We start from the raw sequence: 19,189 nt of genomic DNA, 5'->3' as shown, positions 1-19,189 counted from the left end.
GGAAATGTCAAAAAAGTAAATTTATAAAAATATGTAAGTACTAATATGTCACAACAAATGTAATGAACATAATTCCGAGCGTGAAAGCAAAGGGTGATTTTATATTTGTTATTGTTTAATTGAGACCGTCTCCGGTAAGATGGCGTAATCTTGGAACCTTCTTTTTCACATAATAGCGATTAAAAATGATGCACCAAAAGATGCCGCTTGTCATCACTAAAACATTTTTAGTGCCATCTGTTGTCAAGATAAAATAATTGTTTATGGCTGTAGACAAATAAATGTATGGCATATTCTAAACTAACACCCACGATATCCGAGCGACTAAGGCTTATAATGCCGTGGATCCCAGGTTCGAATCATGGATTAGTATATCAGCACGCATATCGTTTATCAATGTGTGTTTGGAGTCAGGGTATGGACCTAATAGGTTGAGCAAGTAGTTAACATCCACTTCTTGTAAAAACAAAAATCTGTTATTGCAAACCTCCACTCTGTGAAAGCCATATGTCTTCTTCTTAGGATTGGATATGGTCAAAATAATAATAATAAATCATTTGAATATTGTTTTACTGAAAAATAATGTTATCGGGATAATGGCCTTTTTTCAGAAATAGGCTCAATTGATGTATCCTTAGGTTAAAAAAATATATGGTTTAATTAATTTTATCAAAATGTCAAGCCTTCACATTAATTTGTTTGTAATTTATTAGTGCATACAATGTATGATAAAATGTTGAAGTTTATCACATCAGCAGACAGAAAAATAATATTAAGATTTTATATACAGCTTATCTTAGCAAAACATAGTGCCTCAATATAGTTGATAAGCTCTATATGAGCCTTAAGCAAATTAATTAGATTAAAATACAAAATGGTTCAGTAGTGTCAAGAATGTAAAATCACAGATTATGATGAATATGCAAAAATATAATTATTCAAGACTTCTAATAGTGTATTACCCCGCCTCATTAGGGATAGAAAATAACATGTCATCTGAACCGAACTGATCAACACCAGATAACTATCAAAATCAAAATTTAAATTGCTGACATGGGGTGCAGTGATATTTTATTAATTTACGACTGATATTTAATAACATAAATCGTAAATTGTTAAGTGAAATAATAGCTAGCTATTAATAATATTATGTGCCTCCTCTATACAGCACACAAGTATGATAAATTGTGGGAAATAGTGAAATTAATGTAATTTTAATGATGGTGTGCAAATTGGAAAGACATTATATTAATTACCTACATTAAAACATAATACTTATTATTTAATACATGGATGGTGCACCTACGACAGCGGAAGATTTTTGGGTGACACGGCGACAAAGTTATAATCTTATAAGCATGTAAAATTCTAACGGATTTAAGTACTATTATATTTGAACCATTTTCTGCGACCCGTGTTTCGCCTTCGTTGTAAATGCACACTGATAATGAATACAGTCAATTCTCGCTTATATAATAAATTAATACAATAAAAGGAGGTAAAATCCTTATTACCTACTAAGTAAAGGATCAAGTATAAAAAATTAACATATTATTATGAATACCTATCTACCTGTGTTTGTAAAAACCCATACCTACTAGATAATTATTGATGGAAAGTACACTTGGTCGATAGTATTAATAATTATGTAAAAGTTAAGGAGTTTTTTCTTTATAATAAAAGTTAAATATTGACCTGATATTGTAAGATAAGTATGTGGTTAGATTTTCATCTGGAAATAGTATGATGGATGAGTTATAAAATTGATGATTAACCAGACAAAGACTACTAGTTCATAATATGAATGAAATTAAAAAAGAATACGTATGTTGAAAAGATTCACTTATAGGCAATCGACTGATGGATAATTAGTTACATAAAACTTTTCAAGAATGAAATAAAGTGGATTTTTAAGCAATATCATTCTTACCCAGCAAGAAGCACTCTGTGCAATCAATAATTATTTATAAAAATTGTCAACGAATTATATTATAAAATCGAAATTTAGAAATCATCTCTATAATGATTTGATTGCAGCTTTTACAATTACCACAACAAACAACAGAGTATCATATTTCACTAAATTGTCAAAAAAATATTTTTGTGTACCTAAGTATTATAATATAACGCCCACGGTGGCCGCGCGGCTTAAGCGTTGGACTATAACGCCGTGGGTCCCAGGTTCGAATCCTGGGTCTGGCAAGTACACATATTGTTTTTCAATTTGTGGGTGTCAGGGTATGGACCTAATAGGTTGAGCAAGTGGCTGACATCCATTTCTCGTAAAAAACAAAATCTGTCAATACAAACCTCTACTCTGTGGAGGCCGGGTCTAGGACGATTTGGCACCGCGAACTGGCCTCCACCGATTGGCCTCCGGTAATTGGCCGATCGGAAAACCCCATTTTCCGCAATTCACGATTGCGCAAGTATTGACGTTTGTATTTTACATTTTTTTTATATTTCCACAAAAAATGGGTTTTTGTGTCTCTTGAAAAAATTGCGCAATTATTGTTGTTTGTATTTTTTTTTATTTTTCGGGATTTCGGCCTTCGGGATTCCGGCCATTCGGGATTTCAGCGTTCGGGATTTCGGTATTCGGGATTTCAGCTTTCGGGATTTCGGCTTTCAGGAATTAGGCTTTCGGGATTTCGGCCTTCGGGATTTCGTCCGGCACCCAGTACCTAAGTAGTTTATCAATCAAACTACTGAAACATTTATACTTAGCAGATAACTTACGTAATATTTTGTTTGTAATTTCATACTATCTTAAAATACGCATTTATGCATAATAATATACATGTTTAAGCTTTATTATAATATTAAGTCGATAAAACGCTGAAATATAATGTAATTTTCATTCTAACATCTAACATTATTTTTAATATTTGTTGTAAATATAAATAAGTACCCATGAATAGACAATAAATTAATTGATTATGCACATCTTTAAGTTTTAGCGAGGCAAGAATTATTTTCTTTTAATAAACATCATAAGGCATAATAATTATTCTCAATCTATATTAAAAATGTGTCAAGCGTGAAATGTATAAGGTACAACTACTGAGAAGATAGAAGCATATTAAACTGACTTGCTTATTTACTCCAACAAATCGTAACGTACGTCTATTCCTTTGCGCATTTAATTCAACTCTGCGGCGTCCAATCTCCCGGAGGCCAATTGGGTCGGCGTCGAATTGGGTCGGCGTCCAATTGGGCCGGCGTCCGATTGTACCGGCGGCCAATTACCGGAGGCCAATCGGCGGAGGCCAGTTCGCGGTGCCAAATCGTCCCATTCCCGTGGAGGCCCATATGATCATATTAGGATCGGACATGGTCGAAAGAAAGAAAATAAGTATTATATAGATTTAGAAAATATCTAGGCAGGTACCATATACCTAATGTATATTATATATATAGCTTACTTTTTTGGTGAATTTACAGTAAGCCGCCGGGTAAAAACATATTCGATTTTTTATTTCACTTTACTTATCTGACACGCGTAGGGATTCCAATCCCGAGATCCCGGGATCCCGAGCTATTTTCGATACCTATGAATCCCGGGATTGATAAACATAATCCCGGGATTTCGGGATTGATTTTTTTATCAATTTTTATGGAAAATAAAATAAAAGCGAAAATAAAACGGAAAAAATACTTTTAATAAAAAATAACTACATTAGAAATAAACTGAGTTTGAATGAAGTTTGATTTATACCCATGTGTAGGTTGCCGATTCATTTTATTTTTTCACATGAATTATTAAAAATGAGAAAGATTGGAAAATGCTTCGCACTTTTAACAAAGTAATTCTACCATGATATCATACGTTTTACGGCAGTTTCATATTTGGCTGGCTAATTAGATTTATGATGCGGAAAGGCCATACGTACGCCATGATTATTTGCTTTACTATTTTAAATCTCGCTAATCCATTCATTATGTCTTTACTATCAGAAACAGGAATCTCATATTCAATTCACATTATTATTTATATTACAATATTATTTACTCCATTAAACTTGTGTATTTCCAAGATTGAACGTATACAATATTAACAATAAATGTCTTCAATAGTATAAATTATACTAGATTTATTTTTGACCGATTTTATCAATGTTATTTGTAAATATAAAATTTTTATATTAACAATGGAAAAAAATGTCAATCCCGGGATCCCGGGATTGTCAAATTGTAATCCCGAAATCCCGGGATCAGAATTTTGGCTCGGGATTGGATTCCCTAGACACGCGACCTTTTTATAACAGTTACAAGATACATGTAGAAAAAGGGTTTACAATCACTGATATTGGAAGTACTTAAGCCAAAAAATTATTTGTAGTATAATCCGATTTTATTTTAATATACCGACTTAGTTGAATAAAAAATATTCCATTAATGTATAGTAATCAAATGCCTTGATTTTTCCAAATCCCAAAGTCCTAAATTATAGTGTCATAAAATATTTTCCTGTTTTCAACAATTTGAAAGAAAAGATTTTTAGGTACATACTTGCTTACTTGGTCAATGCACATTTTAAGAGAGAGAAATTTTCATTAGTCACAACTTTTATGGATTCTTCAATCACGTACCATAGCAAAATATTTTGATTCACTACAATGGTTTCAATTTTGTATCAATTATGTATATTTGAGTTACTATGTTTTTATTTAAAAATATTTATATTATAAAGGAAAGATAAAGAATTTAATGATATTAAATCAGATTCTCTTATAAATGGATAATGACATTGACACAGTGAATTATTATTGTTTTTACAATTTGATTCCTTATACTACTGCAATCTTATAGTGAGAAAAATGACAATAATAATTGTAAACTTTACGTCCTTGTCCGTCTTACGTTAAAAACGGAAATTTCATAAATTTGATAATTTATAAAAAAATATTTAGCAAACACATAGATTAGAAATAACTTCCTAACAAAGCTGTGGAAAGTGGTTTACACAATAATTATAGTTTCTAATAATCGGATTGTATAATACAATGAAAGAAAATAATCTCATAAAAATAAATAAACAGCCATAAAATAATGAAAATAAAGATAAAATTATATTTCCATACAGCTTTTCTGCTATCTTATATTGAAGTTGGTATGTATTAATAGTGAATACATTGTAGGCTAAATTGCACGAATAAGATTATTAAATGTACCTATATTATATTCAAATTGCGAAAAATATATTCTGTAATTTAATACTTCTGTTTAATTTGCCCTTATGTTTTAACAAGTTTTTTTTAACCGAATTATTGAAAATATGTGTCATTCAAAATCTAAAGCCGGGTACTCACTAACGAACTGTAAATGTAACCGTTCCAGATACTGTAACCAACTCTAGATGCGAAATAATTATTTGGCGTCCATACTGGTTACTGTATCTGCAACGGCCACAGTTACGGCTCGCTTAGCTTCATTAAATTACGAGTCAATTGAAAACTCCAATGGAAAGATTACAGAATATATTTTACTATTTTGTTAGATACAATTATATTAAATGTATGATGCACTCGTTGACAAAAGAATAATTTTATAACCATGGTCATCGCATGTACCAAAATTTAGTGGTTTACAATAATTCTATTGTATGCTATTAATATTTTTTTATGTGATCATGAAATGTTGATTTCTCGGATAAAAAATAGACGGCATCATGTCGATGTATCCATCTTTCCTACAAAGCATTCAACTATTGTCCAATGATACCCCCAGATTCTTCATTTTCGACATTTATATGGGCAATTAATTAGTGTGATAAAAGTAATATCAATAATTAATAACATTGTTTATATATTGAGTGATACTGTTGTACAAAAAACTTGACTATTATTTATAAATAAAGATATTGGTCAGACGGCATCTAACAAATAAAATAAGATAAAACAACAGTGTCAACTGAAAAATGTCGCAAGTAAATATTATTTCGAGTCCAAGGTTCACCAGACATAACTTTATTGAGTCACAAAAATATTAATTATTATTTATATTATCAAACATGCGGATAGCAAGTGCCTAGCGATTAATTGTTGTGTTACAAAATATATGCATTTAACTTAGATTTTATAATATTATATCTGTAAATAGAAACTAAATATTTTTTCGATTTTTTAGTAAGTTATCAAACGAAAAATATTAAAAGTTTGGGTCGAAATAAAAGCGGTAATAAGCTTTGACTATTAATTTACATATATAGTGATTTTGATTGCAGATAAATTTAAATTAAATCGATTCGACATTATTAATCAAAATGTCATATTATGTATTTATGTATTTTTTATTTGTGTATTAGATTTTCTGTTAGCCCACATATCAGATGGTCAAATTATTATTTCCACCGGACGGAACGATAATCTCTGAGCTGGGCTCCGGTGCGTTCCGATCCATTTCGAGACCTGCGTAAATGTAAACCTTAATTTTACGGTAATTGCGTGAGATTTAAAAATAAAAGGATTAAAATCACAATCTAATAAATTTTATTAGACTGCATGTGTTTCGATTATGTACTTTGTCAACACGCTCGAAACTTATAGTTTTTTTCAATGAATTATAAATTTAGTTATAGTTGCTAGGTTATTTGAAAGATCCGCGACGAGCCGAGAAGACTGGCTTTCATTCAGCAATGGAAATACTAGTCGTAGGAAAGACGGTCAGGGAACCGGATCAAGATTTTTTTCTAATGAGTCAATCGACCCAACATTATACACGTAAAACAGGGAACATGGAAAAATACAAAGTGAAAACAATTGAATGACTCGGAGGGTGAAAAAATCAAAATGTAATAAATACGTTGTCCACGAGTTGCAATAAAAACGCATCTCGACTCGTCGGCCCAACTAGTTAGTACATACACATTGTAGGTAAATAATAATATTAAAATCGCTTTTATAAGACATCGATGTTTCTTTACTTTGTTGCGTGTAACTTCACTAAAGCATTGTTTACGAAGGGTCAGCATTTTTCGATACACAGTTCGACGAACCCTCACCCGCTTAATTAAAACGAGGTGACACTAAATGATTTCTGGGAAGGAAAATTATTTGGAGACGTTGGCTGGATGACAAAAAATATTACTTCCTCAGTAATGTATTACATTTGTAGTTTGTACATATTTACGTAGATATGTATAATTATTGTGAGTATAACAATGCACAATGGCATTCAAATCGAGCAGATCAACAACTATGACTGCTTCGGACATAAATACCTATCGACGGTTTATATTATGACGATATAACCAACCAATTAAAAATAATAATCCGTTTTTGGTAACCAGGATTTTGAATGAAGAAATTGCATGACTACCTTATATACCTACTCTTATCGGGTGGTTCGCTTTAAATAGTGGCAGGTGGTCTGTGATAAATCCAAGATGGCCGCCACTCCTTGCATTGATGAGAAAAATCAATCATAACTCCTTTTAAGGTTGCTTTATGACAATTTCGTACCAAATCTTTATTGTTCACAATTAAAACAATGATCAAAAAAGATCGTATATTTCAGTCTAACGGCATTGCTAAAAAATGTGAACTTTGACATAATGATAATATCATAAGGGTATTTTTTTTAAATATTGAGTCACTTCCCCAAGAGCTCCTCAATTCCAATATACAAATTTCAATTTTCTATAATTATCAGTTTGGACATGTATTTTATTGTACTGACTGTATCTGACATGGAAATAAAAATTAATTAACAATAAACAATTAGTAACGCCCACGATGGCCTATAATGTCGTGGGTCCCAGGTTCCTGGGTCTGGCAAATACACATAATATTTTTCAATTTGTGTTTGGAGTCAGAGTATGGACCTAATAGGTTAAGCAAATGGCTAATATACGCAACCGTATAATTGTATTAGTAAAAGCCGGGCACTTGATTGGTTTACTCACGTACGCCGTATAATTGTTTTAGTAAATTCCAAGCACTGGATTGGTTTACTCACGTTTTAATTTTAAAAAAATCTATTCCAAATGGCAAGGTTATCCGGAGGATACTCTACTTATGTTGATATTATTTTATTCTCAAGCTACCGCGTTACGCTACAAGTACTATCATTGCCATAACAAAGTGAAAGAGAAGATGATATAATGGTAAGCCTTGTTTAGTTGACGTTCGTTGGAGGATACTAATGAACTCTCCTTGCCTTAGCACCATATTATGGACATAATATTAATAGCTACCTACTTTATTGTACTTATATACATATTTCTCCAAGAATTTGATTTTTATGTTCAATTATCTTACACATCTATCAAGGACTATCTGGGTGAGCTAAGATGCTCAATGCAGGAATATGTGCATTGTACCTAACCAACAAACAATCAAGTACTTTACTTGTAACAGCTTATATCTCACTTTAGCCTTTTCGTATATTTTAGTTAGACTTTAGAGGCAAAAGATGGTCGCCACAAACAATCAGCCGTATTTCAATTAGTCTGACAACATAAAAATCTGGCTACAATATTAAATTTACCACACAAAAGATGTTTCAGAAACCAATTTCATAAGGTTCCCTGTAATCAAACTATTGGTTATTATAATATTAATATATTACAGTGGGTTGACCAATGACTCTTTTCGTTGGGCGTATGAAAAACGCAAGATAACAATGTTATATCTTGTTTATTTATTTCTTTGTTCGGTAAACAAATAAATTATAAAATGTTATCATGCAATAAAAATGCTGGTACATTGTATGTCGTTACCGAAAACAAATTGTAGGTCGCAGACATCTCCCTGATATAAAGCTATACATCGGTTAGTTGATAAATACGATAAAAACGTTTGTAATTGATTTCAAAAGATATAGAATACGAAATGAGCAGTAAATAGCTTAAATAATTTATTAAGGTTGATTGTATTTATTAGATACAAACCAATGGAACACGTTCGTGAATGTGCGAGCTCATATGCACGGGTTGATAGGTTTACGACAGATCAAAGGGATTGTCACTGATTCATGCTCGTTCGTGATCTCCTGGATCATAAGACTGTCGGTGGTTTTTGAAAATATTAATGGATTCCCACCACAGAACATAACATTAATAAGATATAACTGTATCAGATCTTAACAGCCTACCTCCACCCTTCGCCACTGTATGATTTACCTACTATATAGCAGACATATTTTTGTGGGGAACATTCACTCAATTTCATATAATCCGCGATCGAAAAAATACTAATTCTTTGATTCTGGGATGAAAAATTTGTCCGAGATTACAATCCCTAATTATTTAACAATAACATGTATTATGTAAAAAAATGTTTGAATATGGATAGGCCTATATAATTATATAGCCGCTAATGTCTTGGCCTTCACAAAATGTTTCTTCTCAAATCGTTTTAATGGATTGCTGTTATATAGTAATTGAGAAAGACAATGCCAATTTTTATGAAACACTTTCCTGAGATGAGATTATTTACACGTCATTAATATGTGTAGGTACTGTCTAATTATTTTCTGAAACATTGTTTAAAAAAAAAAAAAAAGTTATTAACAAAGACTTGATACAGCAAAGCATTGCAGTCAATATATATTATATATTTTCTCATTACAGAACGAAAATATTTTTTTGCAATGTGCAATATGCAAAATGCAATGCTCTATCTGACAATCACATTTTATACTCTAGCAGCTAACTCCATATATTTTTGTGATCGAATAAACAATATTACCAATACAAGCTATGTAAAAATAGATTTCCAACGAAAACTCAAGAGGTCTTTTTTTTACCATGTCCGATCCTAATATGATCATAAATATGGGCCTCCACAGAATAGAGGTGTGTATTAACAGATTTTGTTTTTTACGAGAAATGGATGTCAGCCACTTGCTCAACCTATTAGGTCCATACCCTGACGCACAAATTAAAAAACAACGAAAACCAACAAGAGAGGTCTAAAGGCAGGACATTAATCAGTGGTCCGGGTAGATTCAATCACTTTGGAATGAGTTACCTACATTAATATGCCGATTGAATTAATTTAAACGTCGGCAAATTTTATGTTAAATGGATGCCATAATTGCATTGTACCTATTTTTAGCCAGCATCTGATTGGTGATAGGTACTGTAGAAAATGGGGGTTGAATTATTACAATGGCGTGCCAGTTCAAGAATCAGAAGAAACAAACTATTACACAATATATTAATACGTTTGAAATATGAAAGGGTATTTTTTTTTTCATTTATAAAATATGAATTACAATTTGCAGTGTGCGATATACAAAAATGATTTGATAACATCGGAAAATGGTTCATGATTTAAAAAAAATAGTATTCTGACAAAAAAAAATCACTAACCTCATGAAGATAACAGATTTTCTTTTAACAAAAATAATAATGTTGAAATTAACACATCACTGAGGCCTGATCCGAGTGTAAAGGCACGGCATCTATTAGGTCTTTCTGTGTGTTCCGATATGAAAATTTATACATGAAACGTATTGCAACGAATAAGAAAATGTGATCTCTCACCTCGGGCTTGATGTGCGTATCGACGTCCAGCGGTGATGCGAACGGGCACACCAGGGTGTTCCGTTTCATGATAACTGAAACAAAAACAAACTAATGGGTCCAATTGGCAACGGCACACTAGCGTCGCTCCCGAGCCTCGAATTCCGATGGTATTCCATCGTCTCTGTCGCCGTCATCCCTCCGACGAGGCCTCAGAACTTAACTTTTGACTTGCGACCCCAAGAAAGGCGGGGCAGCCGGAGACGTTTGAACATAATGCGATAAGGGGCACAGGGTGGTTTACTCTGCCGGCGGTGGCTATGCGGTAAGTCCCCTTCATGAACGCGCACTCACGACAAAACTCGCGCGACGACTTCCAACTTCAATGAATATTTTAAGAATGTTTAAAAAAACTGCGGTGATTATTTGTATATTTTTTCAATATTAAAAAAAAAACAAAGCAATTTTGTCACATTATATTCAACGATTATGATTTCAGAGAGAAGAAAATACACCCCTAAATAAATCTTCTGATAGATACGCCAATGGAAAAAATAATCAGATTAATCGAATTTGTGGTCCGGGGATAAAAAAAAGAAACATTCTAAATTTGAATTTATTGACAATGATATCGGCGGGAAGTTTGAGTAATAATCAGTACAGACAGCTGTGCAATAGAAATAATTATTATCGAATGTGTGTTGTGTCTATCGCAGACGAGAGCTTTATAATTATGCGCGGTCTCCGTCCGCTTTGGAGGGGAAATTCAGTCGCGTCGGTTTTCCATTAGAAAAAAGACGCCGTGCATCGGAGCACGCGTGTTTGTTATCAAACATTGAGTTGACAGTGTTGTCACACCAAAAAGCGCGCCAATCTTGATAATATATCTGAAAAACATCGACTACAGAAAATGTTCTATAATATACAGAGGGTCAAGTATCCCTCAGGTACAAATTATTTTTAAAATTAATTACAATAATACAAAATATTCTTTAAATAAACATGGATTTCAAGTAAAAATAACAATGGTGGATTGTATTATTTGATGGCATCCTAGGTGAAAAACAATAATAACACATTTTTATCCAACTTTGTCTGCAGATTTTATTTTAAAATAGGTACATTGACCGGAATCCGATAAATGCATGTTTGATTCCTGTCTGGACGCCATATAAAAAAAAGATTTTTTATAATAGATAATGTGCTTTGTGTTTCCAAATTATGTATGTTAAGTAAAGAATGCTACATTCCTTAAATCTTGTGAATTATTCGTTGAATAAAAAAATAGTTCAGTATTTATTGATTATCTATTAGTGTAACCCATTTACGCATATAATAATTGATAATAATATATGCATTATAATATGTATATCAGAGATTGGAGAAAACGTAATAAGATATAGCGCCCAATATTTTCCCACAGGCGGCTCTCGTGGTGCAGTGCGTAAAGCGCTGGCCTTCCACCCGAGAGTTCTGGGTCCGATCCCGGTGAGGACACAATATTTATGTTTTTCTCAAAGCCTGGGTGTTTGTGATTGTTCAAAATTACTGACAACCACTTTGTACGAAAAAGCAAGGAGATGGTTATTAATAATTCTAAAACAAAAAACAATATTTTCCCACAATCTCGTTTGTGCTTCGTACCCACGAAACACAAATTTACGTTAATGAAAAGCAACCCATACACACATTTCAATTTTGAAATCACATTTTAAGAAATTTATGTTATGTCTAAGTTTTTGCTGATCCATAATCACGAGGAAATTAATACGTTTCCCCGATTCAAGTCCACTGTAAATATTCTTATTTAAACATTAAAAGGTATAGTGTGTATGATATTAAATTTTATTAAAAACCCGTACCTATTGGATAATTATCATGAAGTGAATGCAACTTTTCTACCAATATTTTGTAAATATATTAATAGTCCAATCACAATGTAATGCTTCACGAAAATATTAGGTATTCTATATTAAAAAAAAAACACGAAAAAATTATTTCCAAAACAAATGGTATTTCGTAATTAAGAAATAGAAAGATTGCAAGCAATATTTAATTATGATTTAGACTAAATATATAGTATTTAATAATAAATAACTAATATTGAAACAAGAAAAACCAAGAAATTAAGTAGAGCAAAATAAATAATGAGATGACGTATCATACATAATAAATGTTATAAAAAAGGATCTAAGTGGTTATTCAAAAACTACTAGTTTGCGATTAGAACAAGATTATGTACCAGTGTGGCAATAAAATAATATAAATGACAAGAGAAATGTCATCAACGATAACATTTTACCCGCGAATTATAAAAATTTAAGACAGATTAATCACCTAGATTAAGTATGCAACAAAGAAGAACTGAATAAATCCAATGCTTATTTTTGAGTTTATTTATATGCCTGTGGTCGTAAGTTAACGAACTTATAAAGAATAATACAAAATTAAAATTTTGGCAAGTCGTCGGCAACCGGTGGGCTGCGGGCTGCATGCAGTCCAGACGTGCGATTTTAACGGCCCAAAATAACAAATACACCATCACCAAATTTTTCATTGAATACGACAAAATTCTAATTTTCTATATACCCGGTTCTATCGTGCGAATATATTATATGTACCTAATGCAGAGTACACTCACGATGGCCGCGCGGCTTAAGCGTCAGTTTATAACGTCGTGGGTCCCAGGTTTCAATCCTGGGTCTGGAAAGTACACAATACATATTGTTTTTCAATTTGTGTATGGGTCAGAGCAAGGACCTAATAGGTTGAGCAAGTGACCATTTCTCGTAAAACCAACATCTGTTTATACAAACCTCCACTCAGCGGAGGCCCATATGATATCATTAGGATTGGGCATGGTCGAAAAAAAATGCAGTGAGTAGTGATTGGAGTAGCTAATATGTAACTATTATATATAAAATAATAACATGTTTGTCTCGCCTGGTAAAAATATATCATTATATTTTAATAATTTTACCCACTGCGGCCCGTGAAAAAAATGGATAATGGATAAATTGGCCCTTCTTTCATATTTATGTTGTGTACCACTGGATTAAACCAATGCTATTTTTAAAACTTTTATACCTAATTAATGTTTAATAGTCATCCCGCACGACTTTATAAATTTATTATTATTGTTAAATATTGGTTTTTTGGTAATGCACTGATTGCATATTAACAAAATACCAAATTTCGATGATAATTATTGTCAATTTTTTTCCTAAAACGTCACCTAGACTTATAAATGTGTCACGCCGTTTGAATCTAAATTTGAATCATTCACGCCGAAAGTTTATGTATCTATGATTAAATAAATTTGTATGTTCTTCTTATCGTGATTCTATAAAGCCTAGTCCAGACCAAAAATATCTGTATTTATGGACAACGTTTTCCATCCCCATCGGGAAAAAAAATACACTGTATCCGAACCGAACCGATGTATCTAGGTCTAGACCAGGGTTTCCCAAACTTTTTCTGCAATGGAACACTTCGCGAACCCGGAAATTTTAACGGAACACTTAGTTTATTTTGTGGGTTATTTATTAGCGCAGCTAACCATTCTGCCAATTTTGGCAACTGTCGTTAAACTGACAAGACTTGTCAGCCGGTCAGTTAAAAACAATATACCCCACCCCATCTTTTTTATGCGCACGGTGTGAGAAAAGATGTTCCACCGTCTGTACCTAGATTATGGCCCCCACATCCCGAAGCGGGCCCTCTATTTATCGCTATGGTTAAAGGAAAGGCAATGTGACGATCTACAGTTGCATATTCCAAATGGTGTTCGTGGCAAAATTAAAGGTATTTTTAGCGATTTTTTGTATATTTAATACATCCACTTTTATGTTGATTATTTGACACGTACAATTATGAACATGTCAAATATCGACAATAATCAAAAATTGTAAACATGGCAAAACCACATATTATTAAATGTTAGCATGCTTGAAGCAAAACAGCGATATTTTGACACATTTTTTTTACTAATAGTGCATGTTTGCGATGTGTGTTTATCTCACTTGGCTAGTCAATCTCTCACGCCCCCCCCCCGGTAAGCCCAGGCCCCCGGGCAAGAGGCCTGTCAGCCCCGTTCCTTGTGGGAGCCATGACCTATCTAGATACTTGACATAAACATCAGTGGAGATTGATCATCACTCGCCTTTCAATATGAAGTAGATTCTTTGATTATTTTACTTCTACTTAGAACGTAGTACGTAGAAGATCTTTAAATGTGTTGCAATGTATAAAACCTTTACAAATGGTCGCGGAATACCTATTCAGGTTCGGCGGAACATAGTTTGGGAAACCCTGGCCTAGCCTATGGATCTGTATTTGTAAATAGAGTAGGTGCTGAATCGTATTTTACAAACGATTCCATTTACGATTTAAAAATAAAAATAAAAGAAGAACTCTCGATTCATACAGAGAAAAGTTTTTAATGAATATAATATTATCTATAACTTACAATAGTATAAAAATATAACCGTAGACCAAAAGCACATAGTGACATAAGATTGCTTGTATTACAGTTAAAGAGGCTTGCAATACCACTTTTTTTTTTAAATTATGATAACAGTTTTTCAAAAACAAATATCACAATTTTATTCTAATCGATGAGAATTGTGTATTATTTAGTCGATGGTTTTAATTTGACATATTATGTGTCAATATTTATTGAATAATTAAATTGACATAACTGGATAATATAATTAAAATGGAGTAAGAAAAAAAAACAAAAATGGTAGCAAAACAAATAAAAAATTAACATTCGATGTAGTCATACGACGTTTAGTCAAAGGTTATCGATATATTTAATATAACGCTCCACGATCAATGAGTTATGTCATGTAATAATTAATTAAAAAAACAGGTGTTGAAAAGAAAATATTTTTTTCTTAAGGCTTTTGTTGAGGCACGGTCTAAAAAGATCGTGGCTAAAGCGTCAATTACATTGAGCTTTTTTACGAGCTGATTATTGGCAAATTTATAATCTGCCTGTAAATTCGCCCAGTGTAATCATCGAATAAGCTAATAAGCGGGTTGTAAACACTCCACCGAGAAAAGTTGAAAGCCAGTCAACTTTTCACACTACACGCCGGCGTGTGGTCTGCGCAGTAGAGCGATGGTGGTGGAAAAACGAACTACTCATTTTGAAATCTACCTTTTTGACGTTTAATGGAAACATTGTTATGGAGCGTAGCGACCTCCCGGTAAAAAAACGAACTACGTTCCGTCAAAATCGCTCGCTGGCTTGTGGCTTATCAGCGAATGGAAAGTTTTGTGTGTAATCATCAAATCGCAGTAGCTGAACCGCCCGCTTTTAAATTCGCCAATAAACAGCTCGTAAAAAAGCTCAATGTAATTGACGCTTAAGCGATGCGCGGCTTGCGGGTCGCGCGTGCAAATGACGCATATCAAACGAAATACAATTTGTCATATAAATCCAACATGTGTCCATTTAATGTTCTATCAGTAGGAACTGTCGAGCCGTGCGGACGTGTTTTTGAATCGCTATTATTTCGCTTTCGTTATCTTCAATTTTGACCCTGCTATTCACAAATTTTTGATCCCGTTTCTTCACTAATACCTTTGCCTGCCCTTATACGATTTGTGAAACTTTTGTGTGTTTTCCCCTTGGACTTTCCCGGGAATTGTGACTTTTAATTCGTTTAATAATAGTTACCTAATTGTTGTAACAATAATATTTATTGTGCGATCAATTGTGTTTGGCGTGGCTTCGAGCACCTCATGAGATAGTCGGGTTGTATGCTGACTGCATGAGCAGGGGCATCTTCCCGGACTGTTGGAAGAAGGGTCTCCTTAGGATTATACCTAAGATGAGCACACGACCACCGCATTACCCAAAAGCGTACCGTCCAATCACTCTTCTGCCAGTGCTGGGTAAGATATTGGAGCGGTTAATCAGCAGAAGGCTGGAGGACCACCTTGAGAGAATCTACCCTATCTCGGATAGGTAATTTGGCTTCAGACCCGGCAAGTCTACTGAGGACGCCATCAGATTTGGACAGAAATTTGTTGAGGACTCAGAAGGAGTCATTGTGGCAGGCTTCTTTTTGGACATAGCCGGTGCCTTCGACACCGCATGGTGGCCATTAATTCTATCTAAGCTTCGGCTTCGACAGATCCCGGGGGACCTCTTTGCCCTAGTGCAGTGGTCGGCAAACTCATTAGTCAAAAGAGCCAAATATCAACAGTACAATGATCGAGATTTCTTTTGAGAGCCAAATTTCTTATACCGAAATTATATAATATGTACCTACACTTTTTTTTCTTTTTTGTGTTAACTGTCAATACATGGTAGAACTGCATTGTATTATTGATATATATACACTGTTTATTAACTCAATAAACTTTAGTTAAAAATGTAAGTCTTAATTAAACTATAGGTACACTGAATAAAACTTGATATCATACTTAATAATGATCTTATTTATTGATAAAAATTAAATTGTAAGTAAGGTATCCATAGAATTAAATCATGACAATGACTGACAAACACTAAATGTAAATAATGGCCTTGCATATCCTTGAAACGTTTGGGTAAGTCAGGTTTGTATGTTGATGTTTTTTAATTTTAAGCACGATTCCAGGTTCTCATCAATAAGCCGACTTCTCAATTTACTCTTGATTTCCTCTCTTAGAAATTTCTTTACTAACCACAAAACATGCAATATTAACATTGTTGGATGATTGTATTCAGTAATCGAACACAGAGCTTGATTTTTCTTGACTCTTCTAAAGTTCCTCAACTGCTTTCTTCCTTGAATCACCGACAGGATATTTAGTGCTAAATGACGTGTGTTTGGTTATAAAGTGTCCCTCCAAATGTGACCGCGTTGTGCGCCAATTTTTTCCGACAAATTATACAGGTCGATAGGCCATTTAAGTTTTGAATAAACGCGAAAGTCTCGGTCCATTCAATTTTAAATTCACGGGTTTCGTCATCTTTTTCTTTGTAGCCATGTCAAATAGGGCAGAGGGCAATTGTGGTAGAGCCGCACTCAAGGGGCCAAAGAGCCGCATGTGGCTCGCGAGCCGCGGTTTCCCGACCACTGCCTTAGTGCAAAGCTATTTTAATAAAAGGGAAGTTATATACGACTCTAGCACTGAATTGATTTACAGGGAGACCACCATGGGGTGTCCGCAGGGTTCCGTGCTTGGCCCCTTGCTAAGGAATATACTTTTTGACGATGTTTTGACGTTACCTCTGCCACCGGGCTGCGCGCTCGTCGCGTACGCTGACGACCTTCTTTTACTAGTTGGCTCGTCGAGCCGTCCGACACTCGAGCGCGTAGCTAAGGACGCATTATCGAGAATCCTTAACTGTGGTAAGTTTAATAAGCTTGCATTTGCACCTAGCAAAACGGAAGCTATCCTCCTCAAGGGCAGCTCAAGGATCTCCTATATATTATTATCCTAAGAGATTTTGGAAAATACACCAACAGCTCATTTAAGCGACATTTTATTGTTATTTTTACATCTTCACTTCGAAATGTGCGCTACCGATTTATCTACCGATTGAATTGAACACATTTCAGAAATTTACCATGATTTTACATGTACGTGACGTTTATATCCGATATTTTCTTAGACACCGTTTAAGACCTTCTAATCTTTTATTTGACAAACGAATTCGATTATTTTTATTCAAATATCGTAATGTAGGCATTGGCGCACTTTTTTCCGGTGAAAAAACCATAATCTTCGTACAATTCACTACGTAAATAAAAATCTGACAGGCGCGTCCGCTACTGTCCGCTATATCATAGATAACGTGATATTCCAAATTTGATTTTTTTAAATACTTCTTTGTGGCTGTTCACTCAATCTTTTTTATTGAATAATTAATTAGGCTACTAATTTCCATAGATCAGATAGTCATATTAAACTAACAAAGTTGCCATTGCAAACAATGAAAGAAATTAATACGAATTGTTATAAATAGTCATCAAAATGTGTGATATTGTATAATATCTACCTATTTTTATCGTCCCTATCATCATCAATCTTGACCTATCCACTGCCGGATAAAGGCCTCCCTAGCTTGATTCTATTTCTTTCTGTCATTTGAATTGCTGTATTTATCAAAATCTGTGATAGTATATTTATTTACACAATATATACATATTATGTATATAGTCATCATCATCAACCAGGATAATTCCACTGCTGGATAAAGGCCTCCCTGGCTTGATTCTATTCCTTTTTGTCATTTGAATTGCTGTATTTATTAAAATCGGTGATATTATATTTATCTACATATTCATATCGTCATTATCATCATCATTATTAACCAGGATCAATCCACTGCTGGATGAAGGGTTCCGCAATCGGATTTTTGACAGTATTGAATTTCTATATTTATTAAAAATGCTAATGTTATTTATCTACATATTCATATCGGCATCATAATCATCATCATCAACCAGGATCAACCCACTGCTGGATGAAGGTTATCCAAACCTAATTATACTCTACTTGGTCATATAAATTGCTATATTTTTTTTAATTTGTGATTTTATATACCTACCTATTTATAATACCCAAACCCTACCCAAAATAAATTTTGTTTCGATATGAATGTCCCGCACCGGAAGACTATGTTATTTAAGGTTAAATTTTAATTCAAAATTTGATTTTTTAAATATTATTCAACGGCTGCAAGCATTTATTATTTATATACTGCTAACCTTT

The 19,189-nt window shown here is 33.5% G+C and overlaps 1 protein-coding gene across 3 annotated transcripts in view; it reads right to left on the bottom strand.

Annotated features, from left to right (window-relative positions):
* Positions 1-19,189, bottom strand: part of Mondo (MLX interacting protein mondo) — a 75,077-nt gene that overhangs the window by 14,852 nt on the left and 41,036 nt on the right. Inside the window, exon 3 of one of the 3 annotated variants that reach the window (XM_085958427.1) lies at positions 10,493-10,566. The exons of 1 other annotated variant lie outside the window; for it this stretch is intronic. In XM_085958427.1, coding sequence (XP_085814553.1) covers positions 10,493-10,566 — 74 coding nt within the window. Of the gene's footprint in view, positions 1-3,124; positions 3,239-10,492; positions 10,567-19,189 lie in introns of those variants that run through there. One more of the 3 variants, XM_085958429.1, reaches the window with a different exon arrangement.

Source organism: Rhyacophila brunnea, unplaced genomic scaffold (genome assembly GCF_057557595.1).
Source record: "Rhyacophila brunnea isolate RB1 unplaced genomic scaffold, BYU_Rbru_1.0 scaffold_7, whole genome shotgun sequence".
Lineage (NCBI taxonomy): Eukaryota > Metazoa > Arthropoda > Insecta > Trichoptera > Rhyacophilidae > Rhyacophila > Rhyacophila brunnea.
This window is presented reverse-complemented; position numbering and strand designations above follow the sequence as displayed.